The following is a 12488-nucleotide window of genomic DNA, read 5'->3' on the forward strand; positions in this document are numbered from 1 at the left end:
TCTTTAAGACTCTCCCTTCAAATGCTCTTTCCCTTCCTTTTTTCATTCATTTTAATATCATTTTTGCATCAATGAACTCATATCATGAAGCATAATATTGATCAAAACTATACACCAAGACCATGCGTGAACATGCAATGCAAGATCATTCAAAGAAGAGAAGTTCTTTCTCTTTTTATTTTTTTTTTAATCATTCATCTTTTCATTATACATTAACCTTCCAATATTCCTTAACCCTTTGTCTCTGATGGCCACAATGTAAACATTGAAAGAGAGTTTAAGAAAGAAAGAAAGGTTATACATACACATATATGTATATATCCTAGCTCCTCCTCTCCTTCTCCTCTTCCTTCTTCTTCTTCTTCTTCTTCTTCTTTCAAAGCATTATGGAAAGAAGAACAAATGAACATAGGTTTTAAGGAGAGGAAGAAGTGTTACAGACCATAGATATTTGACAGGTTTTTGAGTACATTCACTTGCATCTCTAGAACAAGAATGTACTCTGCCGTTCTCCGAAGAAGCGTGTCAACACCGGAGCCACCACAACCAGGGATGATCTTCATGAGCTTCTTTATCTTCTTCATCACCAAACTTTTGTTGCACTTGTGTTCTCTTAAGGACACCATTCTTCTAAGCCTTCTTCTTCTCACTGAGATAACTGGCCTTTTTCTTCTTCTCATTGTTCTTAAGAGTCCTAAAGAGTAGTACTCTCCTAACTCCTAAGCATGCAAGAGTGTATGGATGGAAGAGGGAGAGAGAGAGTGATGGAGGATATTAATAGGCTAAAGTTTCATGTAGGAAAGTGGTGAAATTAATCAGTTTCTACCTTAAGTTGAGAAGAATAGGACCAAAAAGAGGATGATGGTGCATACATGGGATTGTCTCATGTTATAGAGTCCAACCATATTATTTATTTAAATGTAGGCTACTTATATATAGTCGTATACAAAAGCCCTTATTCATAGTACATGTATATGTGGATATATTTATCTTTTATTTCTCACACTCAACTGAACAAAAGTGGTTTTGCCTTCTTTACTGAATTTACCATGTGGCCAAAGGTACTGGTTAGTTACCAACAATGGAGTAGCCTATTAGTATCCGAATTTCGTTAAAAATTTTCATAAAGAGTTAGAGTTCAAATCATAAATGAGGGTATATTTTTAACAATGTGAGTAATGGTTATGTACGGATAATCCTAATGTCTACATGTGTACAGGTTCTGCCCTCATTTGCTCTGCTAAAGTTTGTGCGCATCACTGTCTTTTTAGTAAACTAATCACTCATTTTGAAAAAAAAATAAATACATATATAATAGCACATAAGCTAAATAAACATTAAGAAAATTAGTAGCTCATGCTCTTTAAAATGATTCATTAACACTCCTTGGTTAATTAAGGAAGTTTATTCACCCAATCAACAAAGAAAAGTGGTGCATTAGAGTTGAGGAAAATGAGATGAAGTAGTTGAAAAAGGACAAGAGAAAGATGATGGTAAGATAAATGGCATGATGTTAAGTGTCATGTACCTGTTCTGAATGTAGGTCTATTTGCCATCTCATTCCATCCATCCATTCATCCTTGTCTACTTTGGACAGTGTAAGTGATGTGCAAGACTGCCATGAATTGGATTGAGTTTGCTCTGAAACTCCCCCAAAGATAAGTGCTACTTCCAAAAACCCCATCTGACAACACACTCACCTGAAAAACAGTTTCTCTCATTGAACATGTTATCAGAATGCCCACATGTTGGTGGAGCACCCTTTTGATGTGATGCTAATACAGTAATATATATCATTCTTTATTCTTAATTAATTCAATTGCCACACTGTTTTTCCTTTATATTTATTCATTCTCTTCTTGCATAGAATTACTGAACTAGTGCATTGGATAAACAGTTCAACCACATGCTTCTTTTGTATTAATATAAAATCTAGGATAAAATATAAATAATAATAATAATTAGATCAGCTAAACACTTAATTAACTATCTTATAAAATTAATGAGCAACGTGGGTGGAAAAGCAGAAATAGGAATAGGAGTATAGGACAGGGTCACAAGGGATGTTTTTTTTTTTTAATTATTATTTTAAATTAAAAATTAGGAATTGAAATATAAAGTGAAAAGTCAAATGGACTAAAAGAAGGTATGGAAAACATTTGAGGAACTAGTAAATAATATTAGGAACATGTGAAAATGTCCCAATCGCTCGTGGGCTGCATTAAAAGCCATGCACGTGGACGTCGGTGCGATTGAAAACCTAAACTATTCAAGGCCATGTCCATGTCTTTGTAACTGTGTTTGTGTGTGTGTGTTTGTGTGTGGATGATCCTTCATAAACGTTTCCACTACCCCATTCACAAACTTTTCTTTTTTTAATTTCTCTTCCATTGCTTCACCTCCCTCCTTTCATTCTCCACCAGTCCACCTCTCCGTCCTATCATTTGTGTCCTCTTTTTCCCTTTATTATTATTATATATATTTAATATATATACAAATTAGTGAATGAGTGGCTCTATGGGAGAGAGGGTGGAGGGGTGTCCCATACTATGAAATTCATTTGTTGTTGTGTTTGATAATAAGATAAAGTAGAATGGGATAATTTATATTTTGATAACTTGAATTGAATTTTATTTAAAATTTATTCATGTTTATACATGGTACAAGAATAGCTTTTGTTCGGTTGAAATATAATTACAAATTAGGCAAAGATTGAGTGTGATAAAGTTATTAAAAAAAAAACAGAGAAATATATTGTATACAATTACTTAGTAACTAATAAATCATTCACAAAATTCCAGAAGAATTAGAATCATATTTTAATCTAAAAAAAAATAAAATCAAACTAAGATTAAATATAAACAAGACAAGTTCTACCGAGACGATTTTTGGTGACACGATGTAGACAAACCACGTGTCAGGAGAGTGTACACAAGCCAGAGACTTAAACGAGATATTTGGGTTGTAAATCCACATCTATAATCAATAACCTATTACCATTACTAATATCAAGTTTTGAATGCGAGATCTGTGAAATGAAACTTAATTATTGCAATCATAATCTTCCAAATATATAATCTCTAAATTCCTCCTCTTTCACATCTCTCATTTGGCCATGCATCAATTGAACCGATTTAAAAAGCTCAAAATCAACCCTAAGTAAATAAAACCGAAACTCAGGTAAACTGATCTTTGGACACCGGAAATGGTCCCCTTTCAAGCAACCTATCAAAGAAAGAAGAGTCTAAAATCCAACAAACAAACATCAAAGACTTCTAGAAAAATTTGTCTGAAAAAAGGCAAAAACCCTAGCTTCACTGTGACACCAAACTTAAGTCCAATCACTAGTACCTAAACATTACTAATTTAACATCAAGCAACAGCAGCCATCCACAATGATCAGAGAAGCATGTTCAAGCTCTCTCTTTCCATAAAGGTTGTGGTCACCAATAAACCCTAATTAGCAAGCCAAACATACCTTTTAAATTTAACTAATAGATGTAACAATGCCAGCCACTCATCTCATTATAATTCGATTAAATATAAGTCTTGTTTAGTGTATCTTTACCTGAAAATATTATAAGATTCGAGAGCATGGTTGGGTTAATCATGTCAAGAACCTAGTTCCATCAAGGATGTCGTCTTTTATCGATGTTTATAATGCCATTACAAGATAAGTAGAACAACTCCAGAACCAGTCATGGATGGCCTATCTGATGCATGGTGCAGCTCAGCCATCCAGGTTTTTCAACCAACAATGGCGTTTGAAGAGAATGCTATAATGGAGTTCAGGAATGCTGACAATAAAACAGTATCGACGGTAATGTCTAATCTTTAACATTGAGAGAATAGAAAGCGTACCCTGTGATTTAGACATCCATGCATGTACATGCTGCTGTTTAATCTGCAGAAAAACGATAAGAATGTCAAGGTGGAAGACAATGATTTCAAGAAAATACCACAATGGAATGTCGATGATGTTAAGGTAATGATACATTTACAACAAATATTTGAGTTTTCAATTCATGGTACTTGTTGTCAATGAATTTTATCCCTTTGCAGTCATGGCTATGGTTGCAGCAGGCTATTCATCCAGAGCTGGACTATGATCTCAACTTCAGAAAAAAATGGGTACTCTAAAGCAACTCATATAGCTAAGAGAGCAAACTTTCTTTTGTTCATTGAAATAAGACATATTTACTAAATAATGAAAAGAAAAATCATGGAAAAAAACCAAAATATCAACTAAAATAATAGATAGCAGAAAAAACAAAGAGAATGTCAATTTAAAATTACGGCAATGCATTTATTTTTATTCGTATTTCCTGAGTTCAATTTGAAACTTAGCGATGCATTTTCTTTTTGTTTAATCTGATGGCATGCAAAAGTTTATTTCCTTCACAAGTAATTGTAAACATAACACTGTTTATAGACAATGCACAATAGCTAGCTATAAGCTCTTGCTTATAATAAATAACACCATAACAGAGGACCATGTTCTTCAGAGTTCTGCTCCTGCAAGTCTGCAACCATATAATTACTGACACATGTAGGACAAAAGGATAGAGAAAATATAGAAGTTTAATAACGATCAAAGAGTAATTCTTGCAATAAAATATATATATATACACACACATCTTTGCAGTTTTCTACCAGAAATGCACCATGGAAAGGGATGTCAATAAAAAAATGGATGAAGGAAATGAGGCAGAAGAGGAAGGAGGAAGATAGGTTGCAAAAGGCAGAGGTGCATGCAGCAATATCGGTTGCAGGAGTGGCAGCAGCGCTTGCCGCCATAGCGGCAGAAAACGCAGCGCCGGGCCAACAAAATGCTTCGAAAGAGACTGCAGTGGCCACTGCTGCAGCTCTGGTTGCAGCACAATGCGCCCAAGTGGCGGAGGCTGTGGGTGCAAAGCGTGAACAATTAGAATCAGCTATAAGCGCAGCGATCACGGCTACTGATAAGAGTAACATCATCACCTTAACAGCTGCCGCAGCAACATGTATTTTTCATTTCGACCTTCTCATTACTTCAAAGACATATAACTTCTTGAAATCCAGAACATAAGAGTTCATTACTCTGAGCATGATTGACACCAGTCTCAATAAAATTAAAAGGAATATTGGCATGAATGTACAGAAAGGAATATTTGCATGAACTTGTTATTTAGCATAAAGCTTACCTTATGTCACCAATGATCTGCTACTCCATTCTCTTGAATTACCACAGCCATCTCTCATGTATACTTGAAAACAGAAAATGATGGAAAAAGAGAGAGCATAGCAAGAATATAATGAAACGTTTACATACATGATTTTGTGGTTCAATTGAATTTTTTATTTTTGATATTTCAGCATTGCGAGGTGCAGCAACTCTTAGAGGAAGGCCTGGGCACAGAGAGAGAATAAAGGGTAGCAGCACACCTACACTTCAATTCAACGAGCATTACTTCGACTTTGGAAGGTGTAGGGCATCCCTGGCAAAAGGCGAAGAACTCCTTGTCCGAACGGAAGATGGTATGTGATGTGATATAACATATGTTAGGGAAATTGATCTCACCTATAACTTCTGTTATTTTCCATTCTTTTAACACTAAAATTTTATCTGAGAAAATGAAAACCACAAAAATCCAGCAAAATTTATAATAGTTCTCACTTTTGGCACCTGTAATCAAAGCAATGTAATCCTTTTAACTTTTTTGCCATAGTTCAATCCAGCCAGAATCTTTCTTGATGTCTTCTCTAGCTCCAATTGATCACAAGAAATAGTCTGGTTAACAAGGTCATTTATACATCATTCCATATAATATGATATGAAGCATTTACCAACAGCTTATTATAGTTTCTATTTTTTTTCATTATACTGGACAGGCAAGTGCAGACTAAGAATGGTCTCTGTATCCTTAAATAAAGATGCCAAGGTCATCCTAACAACCAGGAAGGTCAGCCTTCTAATTGGTTTGTCAAGTGCGCAAGAAAGTGAGACTAAGATTCCTTATTTTGTGTTCCTCTTTGTAATACTTCTATCACCATAACCTTCAATTGAAATAATTGACCTGCAGGTATTGTATATAACCTGCAAACCAGCCAGATTGAAGAGCCTGCAAAGCATCCAGATCCATCATGCTATTCGGTTAGTATGACCACAACTAAGGGAAGGATTGAGCTCGAAATTGATGATTACATTCAGTACAAGAAATGGACTATGACCATTAATCAAATGTTAATTCTTTCCACAACCTTCGGCACATATGAATTCCAAGTTTAAAGGAACGGACCGAATCTTGATGATGTCATACCCATCATTGTTCTCTATATTGTATTTCTACTGTTTTTTCCTTCTCATCTTTGAGTTTTTGTTGGTTATATGTATGGAAGAGATGAATAATGATGTTATGAGGTACAAGCTTCTTCTTTGTAAAGTAACTGATCATTGTCCAAAATAGATAGCAGAAACAAGGAATTGAAATAATAATTTCTATGTGAGCAATCTCTCAAATCTTAATCACACTGTATAAACTAGATAAATTAGTTTCATGAAAATAATAGCAGAAAGCACCAAGCAGAGGCGTAAAATTGTTTTCTCTTAAGAACAAGAAAGAAAAAACAGATTGCTTATGTTGATACTTGGCCAACTTAAAACCCCATTAAATGATACCAAGCTTCATTGCCTGACAATTACTAGTTTTTCCTTTCAAATTGTTTGTGCGCTACCAACAGTAGATTATTGCAAACCAGTTATGTGCATACAGCGATAAAAAGGCATCATTATAGAATGGATGAGTCAAGCTTATAAACCATAATACAAATAACAACCGTTCACCTTATAATTTAATAATTTGCTCTTTTAGGCTCATTTTTATTGTGCTTGCACAAAGAATCATATTTTTTTTAAAAGATGTTGAATTATGAACAGAGTTATACGGTATAAATTAGTAAAAAATAAAAATTCAACCACAGTATTCAAGAAAGAAACACCAGTAATCACGGACTCTTATAAAGATGAAGCAGTAGAACAGAGCAAAGGATAACCCAAGAGGATACCAAGGCAACTCCTAAATCACATTGACCACATGCACATCATAACAAAGTCAGGTAGGCAATTCCTAGATCGATTAGGTACAATGAAAGAAAAATGTATAAAAACAGTAAGATAGACATCCATGTTAACACCACCAATACAGGGTTTGGGATGAGCTTTAGTTTAAGAATTTTTAACGTGATCAAACTTGGCAGAAAATTGTAATACTCAACAACAATGTTTGAAATGAAAATTTACATATACATATAAATGCATGAGACAAATTTGCCAACTACGGGCTTGGGAGGGGCTTATCTCCCCAGAGCATCCAGAACCAGAGTAAATAATTGAAAATTACAGTTACATTACAAGTTCATTATCTGACCAGTATCTAAAAAGCCAAAGAATGCAATATATCATTACTGTTACCTTACAAGTTGTTTTGAGTAAGATCAATCCAAAGAAGTAACCTTTTTGGTCGACCTAGAAATCTGGCCTGCCATGTTTGCTCCTCACTCTCATAGATGAAACCACTCTTCTTGTATAACTTTTGTGCTGCTTCATTGTCAACGGCAACATGAACATAGAGATCAGTTATTCCTGGAGAGCAGCTCAAATATTTAAGATTAGAAGCATTCAGAAATTTAATTACAATAAAATAAAACAAAATTAAATTTAAAAAATCAAAAGTGAAACATAACAAGTGTTAGATGCATATAAAACATATTATCTTGACCAAATACAACCGAATAGCTTAAACTAAAAAAATGAGAGAACCAAGCTCACAAATATTCAAATCCAAATTTACCAAATTAACCAATGTCAGACTATTAGTTACTCTACTAACAAAAGTTCCTAGTTCAGAAAAGAAATTATTAATACCAAAGCGAGTTGGAAAGTCTCTTACCATGGCACCGAAAAATTTGGCATTGTATGACTCTAAAATATTTAAAGTGGATATCCTACCACAATCTCTTGTTAAGAACTCTACAAGGCCTTATTGGTGGTGTATGCATTATCAGGATATTCTGACCATTAAGACACCGAATGTGCCCAAGAAATATGCACAAATAGCTCTTTCTTCAGTAGTGATAGTAATAAACAAAAAAAGAAGTAAGAAGAACTATAGCAGTAAAGATCTATAACCAGAGAATCCATACCAAATTGTGATAAAAAAAAATCCTAAATGGCTGATAATCAGAAAGTTCTTATGCCTAAGTTTGCATACAGAAGGAGAGAGAACATGTATAATGCTTACATTGCCACCACAGCAATGTGAGAAAGATCAAAATAATAAACAACAAGTACCCAATGAAAGGTCAAAAGAACCAAAAGAAGCAGGAGTAATCACCCCATTCAAAAGCGAGTTTCTTAGCTTTCGTAACTATTGTATAGCCCAAACCATTCTTTTGGAGCTCACCAGCAACACAAACATTGCTGAGATATGCCCTTGTGAGATTGCTTCCACTACCCTGTGAAAATTGCTCATCTTTTAGAGACCAGAAGTTCTTTAATTAAAACTGAGTTCTCATATTAAAAATAAATGAAAATGCAATCTATAATTTCATCTAATAAATTTGTGCAAAAGAAATTTATATCCTTATCAAAGTCTAGCTCCCAAAACTAGGTCAAAAAGTAACCTACATTCACTCATTAACAGTTCCTTAGAACCCAAAAAGTTTCACTTTGGACTCATAATAATGGTAGACAAGTTGTCCTAAATAACTAAACACTATATCCTGTGTAAAGACAAACAGGAACAAACAGCATATACTGTCTGCAGAGCAGGAAAAAAAAAACACGTACGTAGCTAGTGACTGTTTCAACCTCCTAGCAAGACATTTTGGGTGGTATTCCTGTTATGAGCATCAAAATTCACTAAACTTTGATTCTACATAATGTAACCAAAGACACATTAAATAATGGAAGAAAGACATTGATCCTTAAATCACCTAGGATGGCATATAATCAACGTGCAGAAAAGCACACAAAAAGCTATTTGTCAAGAATCAAAAATGGAATCGTTACCTTAAAGTATCTTTTCAGAATCATTCAGCTCCCTTCATACTTCAATATCTTGAATATAACTATATTCAAACTAAAAAGTATAAATGAATCATAGGCATAATGTACCTCAGGCCTCTTCCCTGCTAATTCATCAGCCAACTTCACGCACTGATTAACATCTAACGTCCCAACAACTACTCGGTCTTTACCATCCTCAGAGAACTATATATTCAAAAGAAAACCATAACACAGAACCTCCATCAAAATTGGATGATAATTGAGATCTTAAAACTTACAAAAATTAAGAGAGAAACTAGATGGAAATGTAGGCATAGATACAAATGCAACATATTTTGCATAAGATGACTAGTGCAGTAAAGATCACAAACGCATACTGATCATGCACTTGGTTCTTTCACATGTGTAGATAACAAGATGAAAGAAAAAAAAAAAACATATGAGGTCTGCTGACATTACAGTGCATGAAACATATGGTAATATGAGATCATGCGGGAAGAGACATGCAACAGTGCATGAAAGTTGTTTACATCATTACAGAACTTTAAACATGATCAACTCGACAAGAAATGATTTTCTAGAGGTGCTCGAGCATAAATTACAGTTAAACATCTGATGGTAATAAACTAATATACCTTACATGTAGAACACAAATCACTAGCATCAATTAAGGACGGTGACAGTGGCAATGAGGCATTTATACAAGAAACTCTCTTGAATTCTACTCTCTTGCCAGAAACTCGATCTTTTAATGCTTCAAACTCCCGCTCCATCAGCTGTCTCTTATAATCCTAACAAAACTTAACATCAAACAAAGCAATCAATATAGCAACCAAAACAATAAAATTCTCTGAAGCTTAATATTTGATTAAAAGCTACACAAGGAGCGTATGAAGATTGATTAGAGAAATTTTAAAAAGGCAAATAATTAAATGTAGTGAATTCATTCGCAACCGCAATTGGTTCCCACCTTATTCTTGCACCTGTCCCCACCCAAGTCTGATTTCATCATGTGCAATGATACCCAACAAGAAAACATAAAGTTGTATGCTAACATCAAAGTAGAAATCTTCCACTCTTATTATCATAAGGTGATAACTACGGTCATGTTAACTTCAAAACAAATCAATAAATCATAAAAATTGTCTGCTCCACGATTCCACCTTCACCAAAAAAGTGCAAACCTTTGTGAGCAAAGTCTCAGTAGTCAGTATCATGAAAATACATTGTCAAAGTCACAAACACCAACTAGTAAAATAGGTTGATCCACTATTGACAACTCTTCAACCACTCTACATTGTAGTACTAGAGAACGCAGCTGCTCCACAACCGCAACAATACTTCACAAATAAAAAATTCACATGCGCTCATTGTTCTCAATGCCATCTACCAAAAGGTTCCATCTTTAGATCACTAATGATAAGATTAATTTTCAAATACACCAATTGGAACTTAATTTCCAATATATATATATATATATATATATATATATATTCATCACAAGCTCACCTCGATGCCGTAGGATTGCTTGAACTCGTAGAAAGTCCGGATTCGGAGCTGTACAGCAGCCAGGAGCTCTTCCTCCGAAGCCGCCTCCCTGACGTTGAGCTTCTTCCAATCTAGAGCCAGGGGTAGGGGGGCTTCTCTCTCGCACAGGTGAGATGACACCATACCAGCACGGTCCCATCCTCGCGAAGCGAGCCGGACTGGGGTATCCAGCGATCGTCGGAGAAGAGCCACCGGGAATCGCACGGGCGGCGGCGCCACGACGGCAAAGATCGGCGCCATTATCTTTTCGGATTTTTTTGTAAGATTAGGAATTCCGGGTTTTTCTGCTGGGAGTTGGTCTGGTGTCTCGCGGATAAGATTTCATGTTAATTGTAAGCGATCTGGACCGTCGGATGAGTTCTTTTTTATGATAAACGGCGGGAAATAGAGACTAAAATTGTTAAAAAGATACCTCACCGCGGGTGCATTGGAACTAAATATCTCTCAGGCCGATATTAAAAAATGGGTCCGTTTATTTGCATATATACCCTTGTAAAACTTTCTAATTACAAATACAAAATTGCATGTACACCCCTATCAAAACAATATTCTCACACTAGTACCTATTGTTATCAGTTATCACACATGATGGCTCTGAACAATAACCAAAAGAACAAACCAACTTGCATGGATTCCATGCACATCAATCTCTAATCCTCTCACAAATTCATGAAACCAAAGCTGCAGAAAAAGTAGAGCAAACCTCCAAGAAAAGAAAGCAGCAGGGGAGGAGTCAAAACACCATTAATACACAACCAACCTCCTTCATGTACAGTCTCAAAGTTTTGAACGTCAGAAAGACATTAATACTCACAAGCTCTGAGAAGGTTTTGGAAGGCAAACAACACAAAACAAAGATGCAGACATGAAGATTTGCAGGGGCCTGTGCAGAGCTTTCTTATGTGCAGTCACATCTGCTCAGGGGTTGTGATGATGGAGGGGGAGAAGGAAAAGCCTTTGTTTCTGTCTTTTTACAGGGATTCTCTCTGCAGTGGCATCATCACACCTAAGGCCAGCTTGTGATCCCTATACGGCCAGTTTGAGAAATGGAGGATGTTATACTATGAGTCCATGCATGCATGCATGCATGCATGCATGCAATGCAGTTCAATGTCTTACACACGTGTGAATCGGCTAACTTTGATAACATGAGTGTTGAGAGTTAGAAGGTATTATGATGACAGTAATGGAGAATCAAAGCCTTGAAAATTGAAAATGTTCACTATAATCTTATTCAGAAACAATCCTACTTTTCCTGCAGGATTTTAGAAGTTTGACAAACTTCACTTCAGACAAGAGCAGCATTGTTGGAAATTGATGACATTATGCAGACACAGCAGAGATGAACATAATTCAGTGAATAAAAACCATGGTGGATCCCACATCTGTGAGCATTGGACCATCTAGATAGGGACCACACAAGATAATGCTCATCTATATATAATACGGAAAACATCTTATGTGTTAAGTTTCAAAGAGTTGAGAACATATGTTTCATCTCAAGTGTCAAAGAAGAGTTTGTAAATCAGTGAAAGAACAAATTAATGCATCATATCAAGTGACATGAATGCAGAAATGCAGGAGTGGTTTCAAGAACTCTATTTATTAACAGTCCTTGTAAAAAAACAAAAAATTCCAATTGCGCATGCAAGTCAACATAAGAAAAGGCCAGCTTCCACCTACCCATTTGCCTTCTCAAGCATTCAAGAGATAAAATAAAGATCATCATAAGAGTGGTGACACAATACAGCACATCCTTTTGGCTCATCCATCTGCTTTCCATTTATTACTCAGGTTTCAATTTTCATTTCCTTTTGGTCCTTTTGGTGTAGAGTTTTGTTGCTATTTGCACATGTAGGTGGGTGGGTGGGTGATGAACGAGCTTTTTCTTGGT

The 12488-nt window shown here is 35.5% G+C and overlaps 2 protein-coding genes across 4 annotated transcripts; one reads left to right on the top strand and one right to left on the bottom strand.

Annotated features, from left to right (window-relative positions):
- Nucleotides 1–3686: 3686 nt before the first annotated feature.
- Nucleotides 3687–6826, top strand: LOC120267465 (VAN3-binding protein). The gene is made up of 7 exons (XM_039275136.1): nucleotides 3687–3820; nucleotides 3911–3985; nucleotides 4063–4131; nucleotides 4646–5003; nucleotides 5356–5517; nucleotides 5872–5979; nucleotides 6063–6826. Exons 1-7 carry the CDS (start codon nucleotides 3701–3703, stop codon nucleotides 6266–6268), a joined length of 1098 nt encoding a protein of 365 aa, XP_039131070.1. The 5' UTR covers nucleotides 3687–3700; the 3' UTR covers nucleotides 6269–6826.
- Nucleotides 6827–7259: 433 nt separating this feature from the next.
- LOC120267466 lies at nucleotides 7260–10924 on the bottom strand. Of its 3 annotated transcripts, none has more exons than XM_039275139.1 (5): nucleotides 10556–10924; nucleotides 9682–9837; nucleotides 9155–9250; nucleotides 8442–8493; nucleotides 7260–7621 (listed from the first exon to the last, which is right to left on the bottom strand). In XM_039275139.1, exons 1-5 carry the CDS (start codon nucleotides 10832–10834, stop codon nucleotides 7452–7454), a joined length of 753 nt encoding a protein of 250 aa, XP_039131073.1. In that variant the 5' UTR covers nucleotides 10835–10924; the 3' UTR covers nucleotides 7260–7451. The 3 variants fall into 3 exon arrangements, with proteins under 3 accessions (XP_039131073.1, XP_039131072.1, XP_039131071.1); XM_039275138.1 differs by having other exon boundaries at nucleotides 7260–7576; nucleotides 8373–8493; nucleotides 10556–10920; XM_039275137.1 differs by having other exon boundaries at nucleotides 8373–8493; nucleotides 10556–10886.
- Nucleotides 10925–12488: the final 1564 nt, after the last annotated feature.

The sequence above is a fragment of the Dioscorea cayenensis genome, chromosome 8, assembly GCF_009730915.1.
Source record: "Dioscorea cayenensis subsp. rotundata cultivar TDr96_F1 chromosome 8, TDr96_F1_v2_PseudoChromosome.rev07_lg8_w22 25.fasta, whole genome shotgun sequence".
In the NCBI taxonomy this organism is placed as follows: Eukaryota; Viridiplantae; Streptophyta; class Magnoliopsida; order Dioscoreales; family Dioscoreaceae; genus Dioscorea; species Dioscorea cayenensis.

Excerpts from the sequence above, each read along its gene's own strand:
- LOC120267465 (XM_039275136.1), top strand. The coding sequence starts at position 3,701 with ATGGATGGCCTATCTGATGCATGGTGCAGCTCAGCCATCCAGGTTTTT. Across the intron at positions 3,821-3,910 it reads ACAATAAAACAGTATCGACG|AAAAACGATAAGAATGTCAA; the intron begins GTAATGTCTAAT and ends TTTAATCTGCAG. Across the intron at positions 3,986-4,062 it reads GGAATGTCGATGATGTTAAG|TCATGGCTATGGTTGCAGCA; the intron begins GTAATGATACAT and ends ATCCCTTTGCAG.
- LOC120267466 (XM_039275137.1), bottom strand. The coding sequence starts at position 10,834 with ATGGCGCCGATCTTTGCCGTCGTGGCGCCGCCGCCCGTGCGATTCCCG. Across the intron at positions 9,838-10,555 it reads AGCAATCCTACGGCATCGAG|GATTATAAGAGACAGCTGAT; the intron begins GTGAGCTTGTGA and ends AAGTTTTGTTAG. Across the intron at positions 8,494-9,154 it reads TAGCAGGGAAGAGGCCTGAG|GGTAGTGGAAGCAATCTCAC; the intron begins GTACATTATGCC and ends CAATTTTCACAG.